This window comes from Rutilus rutilus (genome assembly GCF_951802725.1).
Source record: "Rutilus rutilus genome assembly, chromosome: 10".
Lineage (NCBI taxonomy): Eukaryota > Metazoa > Chordata > Actinopteri > Cypriniformes > Leuciscidae > Rutilus > Rutilus rutilus.
Window position 1 is genome coordinate 6964401 of NC_140215.1, and position 27155 is coordinate 6991555.

A 27155-nucleotide genomic window follows, 5' to 3' on the forward strand; every position below is an offset into this window, starting at 1 on the left:
ATCATTCCAGATCCTATCGTGACAGGAATTGGAAATAGCTAGAAGATGATGTCAGGCCAGACTTCAGGAGAATACTCATCATAACTGAGACAAACAACATGCTCTGTGTTCAGTGCTGTTCCTTAGTTTTTGTTATATATATATTTTTGCAGTAGTTTCATCAGTAATTGCAGTTTGTTTTCCTGCTGTTGTTTGTCTTTCATCCTGTAATGGCATGTCTGAGGCAGGATGAAGTTTAGGCGTACATGTTAGCAGTTTGAGTTTAGGCGTACGTGTTATCTGTCAATAACACGCTAAGGAATGAGTGTTTATTCAAGTTGCTATGCTAGAGACCACTGTCATAAACAAAAGAGTGGCTGGGTGATTGAAAGCAGACATTAATCAGAAGACATTTGGCCATTTGAGATATAACTGTGCCCACTTGTCCGATTAACAGAAGTGTTACTTATCCTTTCAGTGGAATACCCATAATAACTAAATGACAGACATGCTTTACATCATGTATGCTATATACCAGAGAAGTCTTTTGCATGTGTATGTATGTACTTTCCCAGATTTTCAATCAGACAGTTATTTCTTTTAAAGCCACAGATAACTGCCAAAGTAAAAACCCTTGTTTTTGTGCAGTGAGTGATTGACAGGTGAGTGGGCAGTACTTCAGTGTTGTCTGGGAATCATCAGAACGGATTAGCATTTACCTTACCAATGAAATACACATGGCACATATGTTTTCAACAACCTTCAAATGTGGTTGAAATGGATGAATCTTGAGGTATTTTGGATCTCGAGTACCTGTATATATAGTGTTGTCCCGTTTCAGTGGGTTTCTGTAAAACTGGTGATAAGATTTGAGATAATATGTGGTAAACCCTACAAAGATGGCAATATCCGAAATCGTTTTTCAGTCCCCATGAGGAAAACATGATGTTTTTTGAAAATATAAAAATGCAGAAAGGTTTCTGTGATGGGTAGGTTTAGGGGTAGGGGATGATTATACAGTTTGTACAGTATAAAAATCATTATGTCTATGGAATTTCCCCATAAAACATGAATCGTGTGTGTGTTATTTAAACATTTTTTGTTGTAAATATTGTCAAATTATATTTTATTTTATTAAAAGGATACACTGTAAAAAAATTCTAACCCTCCCAAATCAAAAATTTCAAGTGACCGGTAACATCAAAAATTTTCAATTGGCCCAAGTGAAATTCTGTAAATTTAATGTTATAATTTACAGAATTTCACTTGGGCCAATTGAAAAATGTAGATGTTATCGGTCACTTGAAATTTTTGATTTGGGATGGTTAGAATTTTTTTACAGTGTAATGTCATTATGTACCTGTAATTCTGACATGTATTAATATTTTATTTCATTAAAATATTCAGTGTGTTGTTTTTATTATGGTGTATTTATATTTATGTATTTTCTGTGCTTTCATCTTGTTGCAGTGTGTAAATCATTCCCAGGCTATCATTTCTGAGGAGCGATAAGAGGGATATTGTTCAGAAAACAAGGAATGGGAGGCAGTGTGTGATTGGATTACATGGAATTCATTACTCTCAAATGTTAACTTTGTTTTTGACCTACATATTTACAGGGTTACCTCACATTAACTCTGCCAAGATATTGGCTCTGCTTATTCAAAATACAAAAAAATCTTATCGTGAGTGCCATGAAAGATTAACCGAGCGTAGCGTTTTGGCACATGAGATTTGATGATTAAGATGCTGATGAACTGTAATCCTTTATTTTATTTGTTTAATGCTCTTTGTTTTCTTGTGGGTGTGGAACTGGCAGTGTCTGTCTCATTTACCCATTTTGTTTCTTTCATAAAACAGATTGTGTTTTCCTGTCATGGATATGTTTTAATTATCTTTGTTTGTGTGTCTGTGTGCGTGTGTGTGTTTATTGTTGGCTTTCAAGGAATAATTCACACAAGAATGAAAATTTGAATCATCATTTACCACCCATGTCATTCCAAACTCATATGAATTTCCTGTCAGAGCTGCTTTTTTTCTTTACAATGAAAATAGACGATGATGTGGTGTTTGGAGCCAAACTCAGGAGAAAGTAATGCAAGTCTATGAGGTTGAATAAATGATGTAAAAATGCGAACTATTCCTGTAACACATAGTGTGATGTCAAATAATAACATCAGTGCTTTCAGATCAGATGTCGAATTTTCATGAATTGAAGCTCTGACTGTTTTTTTCCTGCAGATTGAGATGTCTGGTGAAGCAGCTGGATAAGGGGGAGGTGAATGTCGTAGATCTGAGGAAAAACATTGAATATGCCGCATCGGTTCTAGAGGCTGTGTACATCGACGAAACTAGGTGAGTGAACATTTGCCTTTCACAGTCCCAGAATGGGGTTGAAATAAGTGACGCTATTCATTTCTTTAGACCACATGTGCCATTTGAGATTGGTTTTAGCCACTGGTGGCATGTGACAGCGGGCCACTTTGTAAATACAATCGAATGCCTGTAGCTATGTGTGTGTAGGTTATAATTAAGATTATCACTGCTTGATGAAGTTTCTGCAGTCACTTTAATTTTAACATATGAGTTCATTAAATCTTTGAATTGATTTAATGTCATTGTAAAGTGTTGCCATTACACACATATCAGTTTAGCTTTAAATGATAATGAGCTTTGCTCACCCCGCCCCTCTGTTCTGTGCCTACACCGTTTGTAATAATAACACAATAACCATAACGCGTTGTTCATTATAAACGTGGGATTATGAATTATATTGAGAACGTCGTACATAGAAAACATGCCGTAATGTTCCTTGAGTGTAAACCTTAGCCACATTCATCGTGAAGCGTGCTAGCGATTTGCAAAGATCAATATAAATATTAATATAAAGGTTAATAAAACGTTACACTCACTTCAGTTCTTCTGGAGGTGCAGCAGGAACACGAATAGTTGGTACCGATCCTTTTTTCAGGAGCGGCTTCTTAGTTTGTAAAGCAGTCTGGTGTGTGAAATGATTCGCGCAAACATGAAAGCATTGACGTTGATCATGGGGAATATTCCCTTCGAAAACAAAACTCAGCCACTGCGCCTTCAGCGGTTCGGATTTAGGAACATCAAAATGACAGCTGTGTTCCTTATTGCACCCACGAACAGAACACCACAATCGCTTAGACGCATTGGCGTCGGAAGAAAAAAAAAAGTGGGTGGGTCCTCCCCCAGAAAAATGTTACTGGAGTAAATACCATTTCATTCTGGTGCCTTTTAATAAACTCCACTTAACGTCGGGCGGTGCTTTGCCTCCACGTCGTGCATTAAATGCACAGCTATCCGTGGATTATCCCCCTAATATGGTAATTTGCCAGCAATGACAACTTAAACCTGTTATTGATGTTTGCAACGCAATATTTGACTGGAAAGGTACAACGGGCGGTTACTTTCGTCAGTTGCGGCTCGTTGAGAAATATAATGTAGCGATTCAGCGGAAATGGAGTTTAATTTATTAATTTTAATAAAAAAATATATTTAATTTAATTCCTCAAGTGGAATGGATTTGACTGACGACGCTCTGAAAAGCGAACAGACAAATGCGCTGAATTAGAGACGGTAAAAATGAGTGGGTATAATATCATTGATCTTAAAAAGTGGGTGGGTCCGGTCCCACCCATATACAATGGTTCCGACGCCCATGCTTAGACACCATTCTGCTCCAGCGTATAAACAATGACCGCGCGGACTATGATGACAGCTCGCTCACTAGTGAGGGCGGGTCTGTGTTGAAACGCTGCTGTCAATCAACAATCGTGGGAGGGGCGTCCGATCTTGTGACGTCACAAGATCAAACGGCTTGATTTGAGACAGGGGAAAACATATAAGGAGATAAAAAAAAACACTGGATGGATTTTTATAATTTTATGATGGTTGTGTACAGGCACTGCCAACACACATTTCAGTACAATCAACTTGTAAAAGTGCATGTACCATTATATGACCCCTTTAATGTCTTATTCTGCATGACCATATTCTAAATCTCTTAATCCTACCCAATACCTAAATTTAACAACTACCTTACTATACTATTACTAACTATTCTAACTTACTAACGCCGTCAGCGTTTTCACAGGTTTGCGTTTTTGAAGGTTGCGTTTGTCAACTTTTTTCCCAAAAATGTCACCTTGGAACCTATTTTAAGGTTTGCGTTCTTGATCCACCAGGCACTGTTGTTGTGTGAATGAGTGAGCCAGAGCGCATTTAGGGTTTTCTGTTAGAGCGGTGTCGTGTTAGCGGCCCTGAGTTAATAACTAATGATCTTTGCAACGGAAGTGAGTCAATCAAAACTAACTTTAGCTGGATAATAACTTAATTCTAGAGCTGCTGTAAAGCCAAAGCAATCTCTGTTACTTTAATTTCCTATTATCACTGTAAAGCTGCTTTGAAACAATCTATATTGTTAAAAGCGCTATATAAATGAAGGTGACTTGACTTGACGACTATTAATAAGCAGTAATTAGGAATTTGAGGCAAAATTCGTAGTTAATACTAACTTGTGAGAATTGAACCCTAATCTAAAGTGTGACCATGAGTTTAAATATTTTACAGTTCAGCTTTGTGTTTTTACACATTTTAATGAACATAGCATAAAATCCTGTGCCATTGTACACCAATGAAACACAGAAATGAATGCTTTATTCAGCACCAAATTAGCATATTAGAATGATTTATGAAGGATCATGAGACACTGAAGACTTGAGCAATGATGCTGAAAATTATAATAATAAAACATAAAACAGCTATTGTAATAATATTTCACAATATTAGTGTTTTTACTGTATTTTGATCAAATAAATGCAACCATGGTGAGCAGAAGAGACTTCTTTCAAAAGCATCTTAACGACCTGAAAGATTCGAACTGTATATGGAATCTGCTTTTAACATATTTTATTCAAATGCAATTAAAACCTGACACATTATTGGCTGATTTAGAGAGAAATACTGAAAATGGGACAAACGGTATATGGATTTATTGGGTCAATTCTGACTTGTGCATGATGATCATGATTGAATTCTCTGATTTTACAATTATTTTAACATTTCTTTCTTCTCATGCAAGGATGCCGCCAGGTTTCTTCTATCTACAGTAGATGATCAGAGCGACTTGGTTCTCTCTCAGTCTCTGTTTTTTGTTTTACTTTCATGGGCTCATGGGAAAGGGGCAACATGTATAAATGGTCCTAGCGCTCTCCCTCTGAGGATCGAGTCCACCCTTTTATTGTTCAAGCATTCTCATCTCTATCTCCAGCAGTTAGAAGGAGTGTTTTTCACATTCGTCTGAAGTGAGACATGCTAAGAGTGTTCATGTTCCTCATCTCGCTCCCCGCGGAAGTCAGCGGAGCTGTGCGTCCCATGGGCCCTTGATCCTAATTAACCGAGACCTAAAGCTCTGTCGCTCTGTTGTGCTTCACATTGACGTGTACAGAGCGCTAGCGTTGTCCCACTAGAGCCCTGCCAGCCTCTCGTTTGATGGACTTGTGTTTAGACAGACTCGGCTATGGCTAATTACGTTTTCCTAATGACAGGCACAGGATGTATTGCCATGGTAGCAGCTTTGAGCAATTTTAGCTTGTTACTGAAAGTCGGAGAATATTTGTTATGATAACATGTCGCATTTCCTGCGCCGGTCGGGCTGTCTGCGTAAGACTGAGCAATAACAGTCGCTATTCTTTCTGCCGCATTCATTTCTCAGGAAAAGCTTATTTATTTAATCTTGTGCCAGTTGCTTATGCTACTTCAGCGTTGAATGCTGGCTTTTTCTCTAATAGAGCAAGTGCAGGATCAGTCATGGCACTATGAGAAAATGAGCATGTGGCTGTGGAGATGTTTTCTTGCTTTCTGTCTGCACATAAATATCACCTTCAGTGCAGAACATCAAACAGGTGTGGAGCTCCAGTGAATGTCACGAAAACATGTACAGTTCACAATATACTGTGTATTATACTTTATTCCAGGTTTTATGTCAAAAGTAAGGAGGATAAGAATAATAAAAATATTGAGCACCACAACTGTTTTCAGCATTAATAATAATAATACATTTTTCTTGATCAGCAAATCAGCATGATTTCTGAAGGATCATGTGATGCTGAAGACTGGAGTAATGATGCTGAAAATTCAGCTTTGCATCACATGAATAAATTACATTTTAAAATATTTTAAAATGGAAAACATTTATTTTAAATCATATTATTTTAAACATATGCTCTCTTATGCTCAGTAAAACCAGTAATTGTGTGATAAGACGAAAACGTATACAATGATAAATGTTTAAACGATATGAATCTTTTCCATCCATCTTTCATTTATTTTAAATTCGAATATGTAATTTTATTTAACTGCAATTTATACTCATGCATTCTCAGTTGTTTGAGAGTAAAATGCTCAAATATGGGACAGACGGAATCCTATATGGATTTAACATGTCGATTCTGCCTTATGCAGGATGATCATATTTTTGTTGTATCATAATTGAAAATTTAATAAATCAAATTTTTGACAGTAGTGATGTCAAAAGTAAAGAGCTGCCAGACACACACACACACACACACAAAAAAGGTTGAATTATAATCAGTAAGATCATGCATGTAAACACACAGTGTTACAATGCAAATAACTCTTTTTGGCACTAAAAAAGGGCTTATTTTTTTTCCATGCACACATTTTTTTTATTTCTTTTGACTGGTGTGAAATATGACTGGGACATATTCTTGACAGGTTTTGTGAAACTATAACAACCTATTACAACCCAAAGACAGAGCCAGAAATATTTCCCCTAAACATAGTATTTTTAATCTTTACACATCGGTTATTGCACATTCCAGTGATTGTAACACCCACCGACGCACATTTGAATGTAGGCTGCAGCCTCCTACTGTATGGGTTTCCCCACTCTGTAGTTCTGACTTCCACTGATGTTCTCTGACACTGTCACTAGAGCACAGATTCCCTGTTGGTCAGTATAGGTCAACCAGCCTATAAGTTTGTCAATGGCCGATGCTGATTTTTATATATAATATTATTTACTTTTATATATTTACTCAGTATTAATATTTGAAAACAAAAGTATCTTATTTAATTGGGTTAGGAATCAAGAAATATTTCTTTTCAATTCTATTTATAAAAAAAAAAAAAAACACACTGCAGCCAAATAACACTAGCCCACAATATTGACCTGGCTGCCGGCTCTTCACAGCAGCTGCTGTTGGCTCTTTGGAGTAATATCCTCTGTGAACATGTTTGCTCTTCTCTAGGCGGCTTCTGGACACCGAGGATGAGCTCAGTGATATCCAGGCAGACTCTGTGCCCATGGAGGTGCGAGACTGGCTGGCCTCCACCTTCACCAGGAAGATGGGAGTGGTGCGCAGACGGCCCGAGGAGAAGCCCCGGTTCCGCAGCATCGTTCACGCCGTTCAGGCTGGGATCTTTGTGGAACGGTATCTATTGATTTTGATAATGAAATACTTGCTTTTGATTATTCATTTAATAATAAATCCATTGTGATTTATGCTCAATTAATCATTGTCGGAAACATTTTACACAAAATACTCATGATATTTATTAAAGTGATCACCAATTTTTTTTAATTCTGACATCATTTATTCACCCTGATGTCCTTCAAATGTCATTTGAAGAATGTTGGTAACCAAACAGTTTCGGCTCCCATTGACAGACTTCCATTGTATGGCCAAAAAATACAATGAAATTCAAGGGGAACTAAAATTTGTTTTGATTCCATTCTTCAAAATATAACTTTTTGTGGACAGCCGTTCTTTAAAATTCAGAAGAACATTCAGGACAACCATTCTTCAAAATATAATCTTTTGTGTTCAGCAGTAGAAAGAAATACATACAGGTTTAAAATGTCATGAGGGTGAGTAAATGATGACAGAATTGTCATATTAGCGTGGACTAACCCTTTAACATTCTGCCTTGACATTTTCACCCAGTGAGCTTCCCACGTAGGCAACATAATTATGCTGTCTCTTAAGATAGCTCACTTTGACAAAATTAGAAGCCAGCTTTAAATGTATTGTTCACGGAAAAGACAATCCCAGAATGCATTGCACCAAGCTTTGTGAACACATTTTTCCAAGATGGCAGATGAATTGAGAAAAATGTCAATATGCTTAGTTTCAAAGTTTCAATGTTTGTGTAATGTTTTAAAGTTTATTTCTAATATACTTTATTGGAATATCATGTTAATGGCTGAGAAACATTCTAACATTGAAGGGTCATGAACACCCTGTTTCAGCACCGGTTAGTTCTCGCCACAGTTTTGAAAAATGCTACAAACAGCTTCAGATTCAGTTTTATTTCATCGAGTTGAAAGCATCAAGGCTTCCCACAAATGCATGCTGCAATTTACCATTACTCACAACAAAAACGGCAAATATATTATACATGTTTTTGTAAGCTCACCGTAAATTACACAAACACATACATATCCTGTGACAGCTATAATTTACTGCACAAATAAATGCACGGCTGTTCACATTTGTACTCTGCATTGATAATATATGTGTACACGCTATTGTATGTTTAATGACTTTTAAGGGTTCATTTTCATAAGCCATTTGATCAGTGAAATTGGAGCCGTAAAGACACTTAATGTGCATGAACTGCATTTGCGTCGAAGGGTCTATGGAAGAGGATTTCTGCAACACAGAATCTCCTACAAAGCAAAAACAAACACTCATTTTTGATCCATTAATACATCTCTCACAGTTTGAAGGAAATAATTAAGGAGATTTGAAGGAAAGTGAATAATTAAGCGAGGCATCTTCTCATAGGATAAGGACAACACACATAACTGTTAAAATTGCGAATCGAAAAAACGATTTTGTCTTTGAAGGCAGCTGCTTATGTAGGCTGTAGTCAGCAATGCGGCACACCAGGTTTTGAGACAGAGCATTTAAGCCTCTAAGTGAGTTTAAATCAAACAGACAGTCTCATTTCACAGACCTTGCATTTTTCCCTTCTAACTGGGAAAATGTCTACAAGATTACCGACACATAAGACACACACTGAAGGGCTTGTTCTGCATAATCTTTTCCAGTAACTAAAAATGAACATCTCGATCCATTCCATTTGAATTGCAGTCCTCTTCTCTGTCGCATGTACCCTCACGCGTGAGCTGCCTCCCTCATTTCCATGGAAACTCCTTCAGAATGTCATAGACACCTGTTGAGCTTGAAGCGCTGATCACCGCGTGTGTGATATCGAACGGATATTAGGGGCTCTCTTAATGAATAAAGACATTCAAATGAGGAAAACATCTGTTATTTTGTAAAAAAAAAAAAAAAGAAAAAGAAAAAAAGAAAGATAAGCCAGAAATATGTCCTGGACAAACTCAGACACTTTATTAATTGTAATTTGACTTTGTACACAGTGGCCATAACATTTATATGAAACTTAATATAATATTCCATTCCAACAAATGAAACTAAATGAAGAATACATCAGGGTGTTTTAATTTAAGTTGAATTATATATATATATATATATATATATATATATATATAATTCAACTTAAATTGAATTATATATAATTATAAAAAAAATATATATAATTATAAAAATTATAAAAAAAAATTTTTTTTTTTTTATCAAACAAGATAGATTGATTTAATTTCTCCACTAAAATGATGTCACTAAAAATATTAGTAATGAAATGGATTGATTTTTGTTATAATATATGAAAGACAAAAAGACAAGGGCCTTGATGATATAAGATGATGATTAGTGCTAGATGATGGTATAAAGTAAAATTGTGAAATTATTTAAAATTCATCCAACGGTCACTTAATTGTACGGAGACGGTGATGGGAAAAAAAATTTGATTGAAGGAAAAATTATGTGTCATTGCTTTTGCATTCTTTTGCAGATGTTTTTTCTCAGGGGAACGCAATTGTTTTGCGAGGGAATGCAAAAGTTTTTAAATATTTTTTTTTTCCCTCCAATCTCATTTTTCCCCTACCACCATGTCCCTTTTTGGGATATGTATAATTGTGACATTGTGATGAAATAAAACGAATTAATATGATTTCAGTCTTTAACATATGTGAGTCCAATAAATTAAGACACTCGACAGAGACATACAAATGTTCTGCATATATGAACCTGTTAATTTTCCAGATTTGGGATTAATTTATTGAGAGCTAAGTTAATAAGAACACTGGATATGAATTTGATCATTATGTACTATTTTGGAATCTGGACTGTGTTGAGTAATGTGACGGTTTCAATATTAAGTGCTTTTCCAGCCTCATTTTAAATGGAAAGTCTTAGTGTTATGACCTGCTTTTCTTTCTTTTTTTTTCTGATTATAAAATGTTCCCACTTGAATGTACTTGATACTACAGGGAATACAGTTCTGTGAAGATTCTAAATGTAGATGTGTCACTTCTGACTTTACTGCTGCTGTCAAAAACTTTTCATCTCTTAAACACTTCCATAAAGCCCCATTTTACTTCAGACTTTAGTAAAACCATTCTAATTGTGAGGAACAATTTAATGATCTTACATTGTTTGTCACTTATGGTATAAGCGCAAAAGGGTCAAATCGTTTATCTGAGGTCCACTCAACTAAAGTCATTGTGTAAAGGTAACTTAACTTTTTTTTCTTAATTTTTTTTTATTTATTGCATCATTCACGTTTTTTTTTTTTTTTTTTACCCCTTTTCGACCCTTTGATGTAATCTGGCTATTTTTCCTTTTTAGGCTTCAATGTAAATAAATAGTTTATGCATAACATCCATTAAACTTTTTTTTATTTTTTTTATTTGGAGTATACAGTAGCATTGCAGAACTCCTCAAAAGTGTTCAACGTCAGCTACCCAAATGCAATTTTTACTTGTGAATTCATATACGTTTACATTTTTTTACTGAAATGTACCTTGTTAAAAATAAACTTCAGCTGGTAATAGTAAAAAAAGACATCATGGTTTGTGTGTGCATGTTTGCAGAATGTACAGAAGAACATCCAACATGGCAGGGTTGACCTATCCACCATCTGTAATTTCAGTTCTAAAGGTACACATTATCTTTGCATTAGATTATAACAGGGATTTAGTTTATTTCCTTAAAGTTTTATATCTGCCACCAATTCATAGGAGTCTTCCTACTTTTCAGGATGTTGATAAATGGTCATTTGACGTCTTCACGCTCCAAGAGGCGAGTAGCGAACACGCTCTGAAGTTCCTGGTGTATGAACTGCTCACCAGATATGACCTGATCAGCCGCTTCAGGGTACGAGAGACTGCAAAAACCAGACACACACCAAAACTGAGATATTAAACACATTGCTTACTTTGGATTCTGACTCATATGCCCATAGGGAAACTCTCATACTGACACTGGATCAAATTTAATCTGTCATTAAATTTTTATTTCATTTATTCATTTCATTTAACCCATACACTTGAACTTGTTCCCTTTTTCGTGCTCCATGAGGACAGAGGCTTTCAAGCTTCAAAATTAATGCAAAAGAACCATATCAAATATCATAAATGTAACCCATATGACTTGTGCACTATATTCAAAGACTTCTGAATTCCTACTATAGAGGGTATGCATTGATGTCACTTTTCCGCCGGGATACGCCCCCTCAGCAGGACTGAGTGGCAAAACATCTTGCAGCATGACTGGATTTAATAGGGGAAACTGCAAAAACGGGAGTAAAACAAACGATAATCTGCTTAAATTGAAGGCAGTTGGACTCGACAGTGTTCTTTACAACTTACCAAAGAACCAGTGGTCCATGGACATTGACGTGGCCAGGAATCAGATTTCCTGACATTTATATGTCCCTGATTTAAACGCCGGGGAAATACATAAAGGAAAGCCTGTGAACCCAAAGCCTTGCTAGAAAATAAAATAAATACAATATAGCTAAAGCTAATTTCGGATGATCACTTATATCATTGTTATATCGTCATATCACCCAGCCCTAAACCTTGTTAAAGCACCAAGGCATTATAGATATAACATTATGACTTCATGTAAAGCTGCTTGGAAGCGAAGTGTATTGTGAAGCTCTAATAAATTTGAATTGATGCTTGGTTGTACTTCAAGATGGGATAAAAGTGACATCAATTGATATTTTAGTTGTTCCTATATATTTTGCAAAAACGTTTAAAGTTATCCAAATAACTGTCAGCTGTTACCGTCATGCAGACAATACAGAGTTCCGCAGTTTAGACTGAATCTATTAAAGAACTGCTTTGTGCTCCCATCTGTTTATCTAAACTTGCTTTGTAAGGAAAACTGGGTTTGTCTAACATTATCCTACCATCCTCCTTTGTAGAACACAAGGCTCAGAATGGATGTTTTTTTAATAAACGCTGACGTAAACTTTACAGTTACGGTACCCATAAGGGTATAATTTGACCCCAATATTCAAAATATTTGACACAAAATGTTAAATGCAAATCCACGTTTCGCTGCCTGGATCCAGTTGTTTCTGCGAATTGCAGGGATCCATTTGCTTCTTTTTTCTGTAGCTTTCAGAAGTCTGTAAAAAGATGGCTCAGATTACTTGAATCTATTTGTACAGTCAATCGCAAAGCGCTTTCCCATTTTAGATGTGTTTTGTGTGTTTTTCGTGCCATTCAAGCTGAACACCAACTTTGCCAATCAGTGGGTGTAACCACAGTTTCTCTATGGCCCAGTTTACACCTGGTATTAAGATACGTTTTGGTTAATTGGATCACAAGTAGACGAGGAAGACATTCCCATTTAGACTTGGTGTTTTAATCCATCTCGTCCACTTTCAACCACTTCTGTCCTGATTTCTTTGAGGGGAGGGTCTATGGGCGGTTAAATGCATGGGTTTTTTCAGATCTTTCGATCTAATGGACAAAATAAGCGTGCGCAATTTTCATATGAACGCGACTAGAGACGACGGAAAAACATACGGAGAGCATCAGTTTTCGTTTCTGCTCTGACAGCTGCAAGACCAGCCGAACGCTGTGAGAGTTAGAAATCAGGAATGGTGAGAGAATATTGCGCTTGGTATGTTTTTCGTCTTCAAACCAGATTTGGGTCTTCAGCTGAGAAAGTTTATATCCCGTCTGGTTAGCGCGCTTCCCATAATGTTTACGCATTAGGTCAGTAGGCGGAGAGTAGGTGGTCTTTTATGGTTGTTCTAACGCATTCAATCACATGAGCATCTGCTCTACTAAAGCAATCCGGTCGAATGTGTTTTCTACTACTTCTAAAAGTGGTCGAAAGTGGACAAGCTCAAACCGTTTTAGACCCTGTTTACACCTGTATTTAGTGTCATCCACTTGTGATCCGATCAGCCCGATCTCATCCCAAGGCGTCATATACTGACGCTTTTGACATTTCGTCTACATCCAACGCACATGGCACCCTTTAGTGTCAATATGAGACGCAGATAGATATGGGCCAGAAGGCGCCTCCTAGCGGTCTAACCCTAACCCTACCCCAGACCTAAACCTACCCATAACCGAACAAAGCTCTGTGCGTGTCATATTGACGCTAAAGGGTGCCATGTGCGTTGGATGTAGACGAAATGTCAAAAGCGTCAATATATGACGTCCTAGGATGAGAATGCGTTGGATCCGATCGACCAAAACGCATCTTAATACCAGGTGTGAACAGGGCCAATAACTATATCAATACCAGATCAAATGATCAATTGAAAATATCAAACTTAGTAATGATTCGTTCACAAATCATTCATGACACAAAGCTGTTGTATGGAATCAAGTTCTTTTTGGATTACTTTTATGATACATTTATGGTGCCTTTGCTTCATTTTTAAAACTTGAAAGCTCCAGTCTCAAATTCTTTGTAATCGCATTGAAAAAAAGTAACAAGCAGCACATCATGTTCTCTTTGTGTTTAATGGAAGAAAGTCATACAGTTTTGAAACAACATGAACGTGAGTTGTTCTGTGAACTATTTCTAATGATTTCATCCTTTTGGAATTACACTTTTTTTTTTCTAACCAAAGGTAGTGTTGTTTTCAAAGCATACATGTTATTACCCTGTAACAGGAGATTTATATGTGATATACTATGAGGCATCTGACATTTTCCATCCACTCTCTTTCTTTGTTTTTCACCATTGTGTCAGCTCTCATCACTTCTTACCCTTTTCACAAGTGCGGTGATGATAGACTCTCAACTAACACACACACACACACACACACACACACACAGAGCCCATGATTACAATTTAAATGCAGCAGACACGCATTGCCTGTGTTTGGGTTAAGGTGGTTAGGTATGGAGTCCCTGTTGTCCGTGAGATTACACATGCATATTTTGCTGCTGAAAACTGTTCCCTTACAGGAAGCCTTTCGGTTGCCTGTAACATGCTCCATTAATCTGCTGTGGCAGGACATTTAAAGCCTCAGACTGCAGCTTGAAGGCTCATTCTGTGTCTCTATTCGGGTTGGGAATCCAGAACTAAAACCAGTTTTTCTCATCTTTAACACAATGGGTTTTTATGGCTTTGAAAGAAGTATCTTCTGCTCACCAAGGCTGAATTTATTTGATCTAAAATAGAGTAAAAACTGTAATATTGTGAAATATTATTACATTTTAAAATAACAGTTTTTTTGTTTTAATATTTTGTAAAATGTAATTTATTCCTGTGATGCAAAGCTGAATTTTCAATATCATTACTCCAGTCTTCAGTGTCACATGATCCTTCAGAAATCATTCCAAATTATGCTTATTTAGTGCTCAATTATTATTATTGGTGCTCAATTATTAGTAATAATTATAGGATATTATAATTATTATTATCAATGTTGAAAACATTGCTGCTTAAATTTTTTGTGGAAACCGATATTTCTATAAAATTCATAAATTTTTTCTTTGAATAGAAAGTTCAAAAGAATGTCTCGGTTACGTATGTAACCCTTGTTCCCTGAAGAAATTTTAATCAGTTTTGCCATCACTGGAGTAAATTACATTGTACAATATATTCAAATAGAAAACAGTTATTTTTAATCAAATAAATGTGGTCTTGGTGCACATAAAAGACTTTTCAAAAACATTTTAAAAAATCTTAATTCCAAACTTCATTAATATATTGAATTAGGTTTATATATTTTCAGTTTTCATTTTTAGTCAAAAAAAATTATAAATATTTATCTTCATCTTTAATTTATTTTACTTTTCAGTTTTAGTATAGTACTTCAACTAAAACAGTTGCAAAGCAACATTTTGAATTTTCTTTTGTAATGTTATAAATGTCTTCACTGTCACATTTGATCAATTTAATATGTTCTCACTAAATAATATTAATTTTGGTAGGAATTTATTTTACAGTCCTGTTTTGCATTTGCATACAGTTTTATGTACTTCTTGTAGTAATGACGCTAACTGGGTAATGACTAGGTACTAACCCTGAACCCCTAAACCTAACCTTAACCCCTGTTGTTACCTTATATTAACCATTACTTTCTTAAGTAAGCACACTGCACACAGTACATTGAAAGTGCACATACTGTAAAATAAAGTGCATCCTTAATTTCTTTCAAAAACATTCTTACTGACACCAAACTATTGAACGGCAGTGTGGTTGAAATGCACAATCACTAGCACTCTGGTTTTGTAACTGGGATTGTTCTTCTCTGTAGATACCAGTGTCCTCCTTGGTGTCATTCGTGGAAGCTCTGGAAATGGGCTACAGCAAGCACAGAAACCCCTACCACAATCTGATCCACGCTGCTGATGTCACGCAGACGGCACACTATCTGATGCTCCACACTGGCATTATGGTGAGAGCGCTCAGCGAATTCTGTATGCATGTCTCGCACTGACCAAACAAATATGACATCTGTTTGTAGTCAATACGAGCTAAACGCTTGAGGTCTTAACTTGCAGGTTAATATGCGCAGCTGTTGAAATGCGTTTTAATGATGTTGAATGATGGTAATGATGATTATTTGGGTAATGGTTGACTGGTCTGCTCTCCCACAGCACTGGCTCACTGAACTGGAAATATTGGCCATGGTGTTTGCTGCTGCTATCCACGACTTTGAACACACTGGAACGACCAATAATTTCCACATCCAGACCAGGTGTGTGATGTTCTCCAATAACAAGCAGCCAATAATCTCAATAAATTGTCCAAAATTGAAATAAGCTGCCGTAATGATGCTCTGTGTTTTTGTATGAAGGTAACTGTTATGAGAACTAGCTTTAGACCAGCTTCCAAACACACCATCACATCAAGCCTTATGATCTAGAGCAGCGCTATTTTAGTTTTTATTTTAGTTTTATTATAATTTTATTAATATTTTGAATTAATTTTCAGTCATTTCATTATGTGCTTTTGTCTTTTTAGGTTTAATGTATTTTTATTTCAGTTTTAGTTCATTCCAGTCAATAATTTTAGTGCCTCAACCTTTAGTGTAAACTTTTCCAATTTTTGTTTGGTTTAAGTTTTTCTAATAAATATGTATATTTTATTGTATTTTAGCTTCATTTCAATTAACACTTAATAGAAATGTTTTTAATAGTTTTAGTTTACAACAATAACCCTGATCTAGAGCAGATTTCATTAAAATGTAGATATAAGCAAGCTTATATTTAGTACCTAAACTGTTTATTTCTCAGTACAAACAGAATTATTGTTGATTTTATATTTTAAAAAGTTATTTTTATTTTGTTTTTTAATCTGTTTTGTATTTATTACTATTTAAACATTTTCCCATTATTAATCAGTACTTATATAATTAATATTTAATATATACATTTATTTATATATATTTTTATATTTATAAAAATACTCTCATTTGACATTTATTAATATTTATTAAATATTTATAATATTTGTATGTATCATTAATATTTATAAATAGCTTTTATTTTGCTTTACTCGCCAATTGGGTGATGGATATTTGTACTAATGCGAGCTTATCACAATGCATTATGGAATTGCCTTCTCTGTGAAGGATGGATGTGATACTGTCTCAGAATCTCAGAAACATAATGATTCTACCTACCATTTGGAACGAATTGAATGCATCTGTTATGCATTAGAATGCTGCCTGCGTAGGTGTGTGTGAGAGTGTGTGTTTATTTATAATAGAGGGAGAGAATCCACTGGTCATATTTCTAACACAGTTTATCTTCCTTGTGGTGGGCTATCGTGGGGCTGAGAGCGGAATTTATCATGTTTTCAATTAATCTTCAGTGGCAGAATCTACGTCAGAATCTACGTTCATGTTGTTGTTGCTCTGTGTTGGTTCACGTCAGGACGCGTATCTTTTTCACATTAATACATGCCAAAGGATCCTTGAGAAGATCTTTTTACAGCAGGCCTCATTGTGCATGACAGCCCATAGCAGACATCATTCTTCGAAGAAGTACATCACAAAAACCGATGGCAAGGACGGAGCTGCAGTATACAGTGATCTTGAAGGAGCGCTCCATCATCATTGAATTATGGGAGACAAGGCTTGTGTGATGGGGAAAAAATGGAGCCATTACTCTTAATGTCTCTGATTACAGCTGATGTTCCACCTTATCTTGTAGTTCACTTCAGATTTACTCCTCAAGTGAATGAAAAGTACTGTCTGTCACTCACTGAATAAAAAGGTTTTTCTCTGCAGTACATTTGAACTTACAGTAAGAGATAGTAGAGTTCTTCGGGACTTTATGTTCAGAAAAATAATCCCTGTTCTTATTGAGAAACTTTTTTTGGCTATATAGGGTTCTTGAGGTACGGAGCCCCTAAGGGGACATTGTGGTGGAAAAAATATGAGATGGGAGGGAAATTATGAAGTCAATGCTTGAGAAACGTATCATTCACTGAGTTTCATGAACGTGATAAAAAAGTGTTTTTGCAATCTTTATAAATCCAATTTATTTTTTGCATTTGACACAAAAGGAGGAAATCTGAAAATGTCTGAGCGCCATACAATGAAAGTATATAGTGACCCAAACCAACCAACACACAAATTGCAAGCTTATGATGAGAAATGTGCAAAATGTGCCATTGGTAATATGCACAAAATCTAATATGTACAAGTGCAACCAAGATCGAGTGTTGAATTTAAAGGTGTCCCTTTTAGATCTGTCATGCCAATTTTGACATCAATGCAATTGGTTCTTGTGTTCTTGTGTTTTGAAAAACTCAGCAATATTTTCAGTGAAAAAGAACATTTAAATGTCGTTCTTTTCACCACACAAAACTTCAAAAGACTTGAAAGGTACTGCATGAGTCATATCTACTTTCAAGCTATTTTTATGGAGTTTTTTTTTGTCTTTTGAAGCTTGACAGCCCCTGGTGACGATAAGCTTTCAAATACTGTAGAACATCTTTTGTGTTCCACGAAAGAAAGAAAGTCGTACAGACTTGGAATGACATGAAGGTGAATAAATCATGAAGGGAATTTTTTATTTTTTTTGTGTACTAACCTTTTAAAAAGTTACTGCAATGGCATAAAGGTGTCAAAGTAATTGGAACATATAGGACATTTTTGACTCCTCTTCCTTTGCTTCTGCACAGATCAGAAGTGGCCATCCTGTACAACGATCGCTCGGTTCTGGAAAACCACCATGTGAGCGCAGCCTACAGACTCATGCAAGAGGATGAGATGAACATCCTGGTCAACCTCTCAAAAGATGACTGGAGGTACGCTGGGGTTTGACTCTCAACGCTGGGAAACAATGTCCTCGGACGTCCCGTTCTGTTCTGGGAAAGTGCATGTGCTTTGAGTTCTAATGAGCCGTTGTGTTGTGCTTCCCACAGGGAGCTGCGGACGCTGGTGATCGAGATGGTCATGAGCACAGATATGTCCTGCCATTTCCAGCAGATCAAGACCATGAGGAACACACTGCAGCAGCCGGAGGGGTGAGTCCTGTTCTCTCTGAGCGTTCGTGAACATGAGGGTGTTAATGAATGAATGAGTGTGACGGTGTGTCTTCCTCATGATAATGTGTCACACTTCTTGCGTAGTACCCATTTGAACTGGGTGGTATGACGTACAGTATTATGTGATGAAATAAATGTGTCAACTGCTAGGGACTTTTCTATAGCTTATTCATTCTTTTGTCATACATTATTTAATTTTTTGTTCTTGTGTCCGTCAAGCTCCAAACAGACCATTAAACAGGCTCATAAAATTATTGAAAAAAAGCCAACTAGAATTCCAGGATGTATTTTCCCGATTCATGTGACAAAAAGCATTTCAGATCTATCTTCATTTTGCATTTCAAATGCGTGCTTCTAATGCAACAAATCCTTTGTTTGGTTGGCAGAAATTATTTTTAACAGTACTTCAACTGGAGTTATTTTAAAACTCTTGACGTCTTGAATTTCACATTTAAAGTTTATTTTTAAATTAATTTGATGTCTGCCTAGTCTATTTCTGTCTGCCTTTTAATTGTGGATTTTTTGCCAAAGTGCCAAAGACAAATTTACATAATATAGCAAATAGGCCGTGAAGTAAAAGTGCAGTTCAAAAAAGCCTCTTATTCTCAACAGAGCTGCATTTATATGATCAAATACTGTAAAAATACAGTAATATTGTGAAATAAAATTATAATTTAAAATCTTTGTTTTCTATTTGAATACATTTTTCCTGTGCTGACAAAGCTGAATTTTCAGCAGCCATTACTCCAGTCTTCAGTGTCACATGTTTTGACCATATCACAATATCTAAGATTTTATTAGATTTGCATACATATTGTATTTTTTATGGATTCATAATTTGTTTACAAACTTTCTATCTTTGCATCTGACTGATGAAGCTGTGATGAATGTGTGTCTATCAGAATAGACAAGGCTAAAGTGCTGTCCCTGATGCTGCACGCGGCTGATATCAGTCACCCTGCTAAGGGCTGGAAGCTGCACTACCGCTGGACACAAGCCCTTATGGAGGAGTTCTTCAGACAGGTACACACATCATAATATTTATCTCCAATAACACAAGCAGAACTCCCAGAGAGACACACTTACTACAGACACAAACATTATCTGGGAGCAGAAAGTTTGAATCCATTGAAGAGCTTATGCAGATGCAATGTAGTAGGTAATCAAAATCATAACTTATATTTTTGAATTAAACACACACCTACCAGTCAAAAAAACATACTTTGTTTATGAAAACTTTCTAGCAATTTTTGAGTGAAAATCCTGTTGGCTCAGAAATCACGGGAACATGATGTCTCTGTCTGCTTCTCTTTTCAAGAACAAAGAGGGAAGAGCAATGTTTTATTAGACTGTTAACAAGGCTTTGAACCAGTATGAGTAATTCTTTCTGATTCTTTTATTGTCTCTGCAGGGTGACAAGGAGGCAGAACTAGGGCTGCCGTTCTCTCCACTATGTGACCGGAAAGCCACCATGATTGCCCAGTCTCAGATAGGTAAAACTAACACACACATGCACATGTGATCTCTAATAGCCAAGGCCATGTTTGGAACAGTACTCACATACTACTTCTGTTATCTCTGCAGTATATACTGTAGTATGTATGCTTGCTTACTTGGCAAATTGTATGTATGGAATACACAGGCAATCTGCTACATTTGCGTGGAACACTATCCCACAATGCAATGCACTCAACTTGACCTATTTTCAAGGTTGATGAACTAGAAGCAATATCAGAATTTTATAGAATCTATTTTTAATTTTTTTTTCAGAATGCTACTTTTTCTAATCTTTAACCTTTACATTCTTTAAATCCACAACTAAATCAATCTGAACAGTAATATTAATACTTTGTAAAATGAAGAATATTTTGTTTTTCATCTCTCTACTGTGCGCATATATATAAAATGTTTTTATTTTTATTTTTATATATATTAATTTTAGACTTTTCAGGATAGCAATAAAAAATAAATAGATAATAAATGTCAAGTATCTTTTTTTTTTGCAAGATGGAAACTGGATGCCACTCATGAACATCCATGTATTCTATGTAAAAATGTGCATATTTATTACTGTAGAAATGCTGTTATGAACTATACTGCAACTATGCTGTTATGAACATATCCATACAGACGTGCCTTCAGTCCAGTCATGTTCAGCTCTTTACTGCCATCAAGAGGCTGCTGAGACAATAACATGCTCTCTTGTAATGTTTAATGGAGCTCATAAAATAAATGTGGTTTCATTTAATGACACAATAACTACAGGTGTCTTGATTGAATCAAAACCCATTATTTCTAATGAGTTTCTAACTAATTAAATGAATGACAAAGGCTTCTAAACAAACAACATTGTTTTTCCTTCAAAGGGTTCATCGATTTTATCGTCGAACCCACGTTTTCTGTTCTGGTCGACACCACAGAGAAGATTATTAGTCCTCTCATAGAGGAAGCTGTAAAATCTGGGGGTGTCCGCAGGTCAAGGTGAGGTGATGGTCACATGTTCATCAGGGTAAAGGTGTTTGATTCAGGGATGATAATCTGTCTATAATCTGCTTGTGTGGTGCAGTTTGACGGGTCGGGGCTCAGCCGCAGTGGTGGAGGCGGTACAGAGACACAGCGGTCGGGGTTCCAACGAGGAGCAGGGAGCCACTACAGACTACTCTCTGTGCGGCATCGACCTGAAACACGTCCGACACCTGCTCTCTGAGATCATCCAGAACAACAAGGAGCGCTGGAAAGAGCTGTCTGTTCAAGGTGTGCACGCATCTGTTCGTGTTTCTATACAGTCAACTCTTAGAATAAAAGGTTCAATGGGGTTCTGTATAGAATTCTACGGTTCTTGACTCAATTTGGAAAAACGTTTTCATGCCAAAAAGGTTATATTAAAGGAGAAGTGTCTTAAAGGGATAGTTCACTCAAAAATGAAAATTCTGTCATCATTTACTCATCCTCAACTTGTTCCAAACCTGTATGAATTTCTTTCCTCTGCTGAACACAAAAGAAGATATTTTTTAAAAATGTCACACACACATACACACACACAACAAACATTATTTTATGGGGACTTTCCATAGACATAATGATTTTATACTGTACAAACTGTATATTCTATCCCCTTACACTAACCCTACCCCTAAACACAGCCCATCACAGAAACCTTTTTGCATTTTTACATTGTCAAAAAACATCACTTAGTATGATTCATAACTGTTTTCCTCATGGGGACCAAAAATATCATTTTGGTAATAAATGTCACAATAAATGTAATCTTTGTGGGGACATTTTTCCCCATAATGTAGGGTTTACCAGGCAAATCAAACAAAAGTCATTGAAATAGCTCAACACAACAAATGTTTCAAGTGGTTTCCCCAACTTTTAATGACTTCTGCAGTTTCAGAATTATTCAACCCCCTAAATAGAATCCCTCACAACAGCACAAATCTACAAAACAGATGTTGTCTGAACTCAACAAATCTAGTCAGTTCAGATATTTCATGTGTTCTAGCTCAAGCACACCTGGTGTAACTATTGAAGCCCTTGATTAGTTGCATCAGGTGTGCTTGAGCTAGAACTCATGAAATATCTGAACTGACTAGATTTGTTGAGTGTCACGTTTTAGAAATAACATAACACATAAATAATGGAAGTTAAACTCAATTGAATTTCTTTAAATGATAACACAGCTCTTTATCTCAGTGCACGGGGATAATATGGTATCCCAGATCTGATTTCACTTCCTGTATCTTCCCAGAGTTGGCCAATAAGCAACATGAGAGAATGTCAGACCTGGAAGAGGAGTCCATGAGGAACACACAAGTCACACTGTCCCGCAGCAGTCCAGCCAGAGGGAGTCTCGACTCGGAGTCAAAGTCCCTGAACGAAATTAACAACACGGACTCGACTCACTCTTCCCAGGACTCTCTGGACCAGAGTTCCCAGTCCCCTTTGGAGGGACCGGGCGACGGTTCATCAGAGGAACACAGCTCAGAAACTCTGCCTTGGAACGGTAAAACGGCCTGACGTCTCACGAACGGTACGGAGCCTGAATGTTTTTAATCAGAAACAGGATGATGTACACAGCATTGTCCTCATTGTATTGTAATGCTATTATACTCTCGGGCTCGGAGGGATAATTGTGCAGACGGACGCACAGAATGTCCACGGAGCGACTCCTAGAGATGGTAGTGTGCAGTGTTGTCATGGCGACTGTGTTATTGCTGGAGACAGACCTCTATCATCCCTTGAGGAGGATTTAGCAAGTCCCTGAAATGCAACCTATTTGCTTCCCGGGCTTTTTCCTGTTTGTTCAATTAGGTTTTTTTTCTTTTTTTTTTTTGTAATTTGTTTTCTTCTTTGTTTGTAGACTGTGTCGTTATTTATTAAAGATTACGCAGCTACCCTTTGCACCACAATTAGTTTCTGTATTTTATTCTCGATACGGTCATGCTTACCAGCTCTTTGCGGCACATTAGGTCAGAATGACTGGAATATTTTACGTACTTCATTCTGGCATGATGTGTCTCTGTAGACTTATGAATATTATTCCCTCCAATATCCAGAACAATCAATAAAGAGCTTTTTTTTTATTATTGTAGCATGACACGTATAGTATGTGCAGCTGTAAAATTTTAGTAGAACATGCCGCCTATGAAATCATGAGCCAATTTTTACCTAACAGTAGAGGTACATGTCCTCAAGGGGGCGATATTTCATTTGAACAAACAACGTTGATGTCCCTTCAATCACGCTCTCTAAATGAACAGAACTGTGTCCCTTTAAATCCATACAGTATTTTAGTACAGTGTCTAAATAAATGTTACATACATTTGGCTGTGTTCGGAATGGAATACTAATTTACTATTCACTGAATACTGTGCAGCATGTACTGTTTAAAATAGTGAAACAGAATGCATTTTGTAACAATAAACATTTAAAACAGTCATATGCTCTATTTTGCATTTACAATCTAGTTTTGTGTAAAAACATGTTAACATTTGGAAGCTAATATTGCTTCCTTTTCATGACACTGGAAATGAACAGGTCGAATTAAGCACATTGCATTGTGGGATACATTATTCAGTGTATACTGCTCATTTGGCAGATTTAGTAGATAATTTTAGAATACTGTGCTCTGTATACATACTTATTAGATACTACAGAAACTGTAAGAGTAGTATGCTTTTCTGAACACAGCCATTCTCAGAATCTCAGAACATGCTAAACATATGCTACCAAATCACTGTATCATGTTTTATAATGTTTATGTGAAAATACAGATTTTTTTTTTTTTTTTTTTTTTGCATTATATATGACATAAATGGCCGAAAACAAGATTTTTGTCATTTGTATCTTATTTCAGGTCTGAGGTGTGGGCTGATGTAACACTTGCTGTCGTCACCTTCACACACAGAGGTTGAAAGCACATTTGAGCTCAGGGTCGGTTAAATTGTAAAAAGTAAGTTTATTAAACAGAAAAGCATCAAAAAAGAAGACTGCATCTCACGTAGTCAGGAATGACAGAAACACCTGTAGAATATCTGTTGAAAATTTAACTTAAGAATTGTTTTTTAAGGGTGAAGCATTTACATTTTTTGCATTGACATTATTTTCATCATAATTAAGCACATTTGTCCCCAATTCTGCAAAGAATTTGCATCCGTACCGTACCGTGCGTGCGTGTGTGTAAAATCTTACTTTTTGGATGCAAAATTTTTATTTTTTTGCTTTAAAATTAAAACCATCATAAATTCAGTACAACACATACCACCATAAAAAACTGTACAATACATGTATAAAGTATAATTGTAAGTTTAATATATCCTTTTTTTTTTTTGCATTCATATGAATTGTAGAGGGGAATTTTAATTGTAGTGAAACTGTCATCATGCAAAAAAAAGCCTTTATTTTTTTATGCAACAAAATTTATTTACATTTTTTTCCTTTTCATTTTTTTTGCGGGAAATGTACCTAGACATTTCTTAGTTTTGTGAGATTAACCTATAATTGTTAAGGCTTTATAAACTATAAATGTGCTATACTGAAGTCAACAATGAGAGACTGAGACATTTTGTTATTCATACAGTACATTTGTTGGAAATACTTGTTCAACATTTACTCCAGATTTAATGTTTAAAAAATATGAATATGGTGCTGTTATCAAGCTCTCATCATTTAAAAATGGCCCTGTTGTAATGTAGAAATCTCTTCTGACACAACCTTATGACTGATTAAGGCTGATTATTTGCACATAATGTCATTATTTTCATGTGTGTGTGTTGCAAAAGATCTAAAATAACCTACTAGCCATGTTAGCATCAGGGTTTGAAAAAAACTTTTTCACTCACTGGCATATTTGGCTACTACATTTCAGAACTTCTACTAGCCAAAACAAAACTATCAGAAATAAACCAGATTATCAGTCACAGCTTAGATTTAAATATATTTATTATTAAATCTGATTCTGAATCATTGTATTGCTTTCAGCTTTACGACAGGCAATCAATGTTTGCGGATACCATTCAAATAAAATGGAAATAAAAACAATTCTCTGTGACCTCTCGTATAGTTGCCAAGAGTTGACCTTTTTGCCCTAAGGTCTTGGTCTTGGACATTTATAAGAACGGGTTGGAAAAAAGTGGCCTCTTAATTGACTACTAGGGCTCTGGCGGAGAGTTAACCCGGTTGAACAGCAGACAGTACAGTAGTACAGTACAGTACAGACAGTTGTTCATCACACACCAGTCAAGGCGGCAGTCCAAAACAGTGAAACTAATCATAATACAGACAGAAGTTCACTTCAAGAATGAATTAAGTGTTGTCAGAGTTTGAATTAAGGCATTTGTAAAAAGAGCAAATGGAAAGAGAAAGTGCAATCTATATTATTTCTCTAGGCTATATTAAGTATATTTAGGCTATTCAAGCCACAATAAACCTGCTACTGAAATATGCACAATATCCTAGGGCAAAGTCACTACGTAGGCCAACATATATTTGTCCCAAATTCTTGTGGGTTTTTTTAATGGAAAACTAGGATGTGAGTGACGCTGTGGTGCGGAATGGTTTTAAACAGCTGGAGTCATAGTTGAGCGCCGTCAGTGTGCTTATGGTCATAGAAAACAATGTGTTCGAATCGAATTTAAATTCTTTCCCCACCATTAACGGAACTTTCCGTAATTTATGAGAAAACGCTTTGTTTTCATTGTTATACGGTAGAGGGCGCTATTATACGTCTTCAAGTTCTGAATGAGTCGAATCTCCTGATCAAAACAATACAGGCGAATAAGAAGCAGAAACAAAGCATATGTAATCATATAAATAACGCGATCATCAGACAGCATATAAATCAAAACTGCCTAATGTTACTGAATGAAATTATAGTTATAGAACTGAAGCTTTGGGGGTGACTCGATCTACTTTGTTTTGATCATCATTCTGAATTCGATCTGGATGTAGTCTTTGACAAAAACGCATTTTCTCAGCTTTTTGCTCAAAATGCTGCTTTTTTATTAAACTTATCATGTTTAAAAAAATAATGCACGAATCTAGAATAAAACGGGTTTTTGTTCAGATATTCATACAACAAAAAAAAGCATGGAAGTTAAAGTTAAAGACTATATAAAAGTTCTCTCAGTGTGCGACCCTCGATGCATTGTTTTACAAATGTCTGAGGCTCCTTTTAGGGGAAGGGCTCTGATAGCGATGCCATGCAAAGTGATAGAACATAATTTATGAATCATATAACCCGCCAAATTGGCTTGTGTTGATATGGGATTTTCACCCACATTTGGTCGGTGTTAATTTCAAACCCTGGTTAGCATGAATCAAGCTTGAAATCCATGTATGATGCCCACATTTCAGACACTCGTGTCAGAGGGCCGGTGGGCTGTACAACAGCCGTGTGGGACTTCAGAGTCACGTCTGCATAAAAAAACGTCATACCTACAAAAATATTGCTTCTGTCAGAGAAAGATTCATCAATGCCGCCTCAGGCTCTTTCCACACGAGGTGATCAAAAATAACGTGGCAGGATGTGATTGGTTTCACAATCCTCCCCATGTATTGCTAAATCATCATCAACGGAGCATCCGTTTTCATATTACAACTCATTAGAAAAATGTAACAATAAGAAACTTACCATAAAATAAAACACAATACCAGAATGTTCAATGGTGTAAAAAAAAAGAAAGAAGTAAACTACTCAAAATTAAAGCTGCAGTCCGTAACTTTTTGGGGTTAAAATTTATCCAAAATAATTTTTTGAGCAAGTAC

General features: G+C 36.1%; 1 protein-coding gene across 4 annotated transcripts in view; it reads left to right on the top strand.

Annotated features, from left to right (window-relative positions):
* Positions 1-25101, top strand: part of LOC311298762 (dual specificity calcium/calmodulin-dependent 3',5'-cyclic nucleotide phosphodiesterase 1A-like) — a 63176-nt gene extending 38075 nt beyond the window's left edge. For 2 of the 4 annotated variants that reach the window (XM_084421981.1, XM_084421983.1), the window contains 13 exons: positions 2221-2334; positions 7278-7460; positions 10991-11057; positions 11157-11273; positions 15643-15783; positions 15986-16086; positions 18522-18647; positions 18765-18866; positions 19790-19910; positions 20299-20380; positions 21254-21368; positions 21454-21641; positions 22639-24211. In XM_084421981.1, coding sequence (XP_084278107.1) covers positions 2221-2334; positions 7278-7460; positions 10991-11057; positions 11157-11273; positions 15643-15783; positions 15986-16086; positions 18522-18647; positions 18765-18866; positions 19790-19910; positions 20299-20380; positions 21254-21368; positions 21454-21641; positions 22639-22907 — 1726 coding nt within the window. In that variant the 3' untranslated portion in view covers positions 22908-24211. Of the gene's footprint in view, positions 1-2220; positions 2335-7277; positions 7461-10990; positions 11058-11156; positions 11274-15642; positions 15784-15985; positions 16087-18521; positions 18648-18764; positions 18867-19789; positions 19911-20298; positions 20381-21253; positions 21369-21453; positions 21642-22638; positions 24212-24246 lie in introns of those variants that run through there. The other 2 variants (XM_084421982.1, XM_084421984.1) reach the window with 2 other exon arrangements.
* Positions 25102-27155: the final 2054 nt, after the last annotated feature.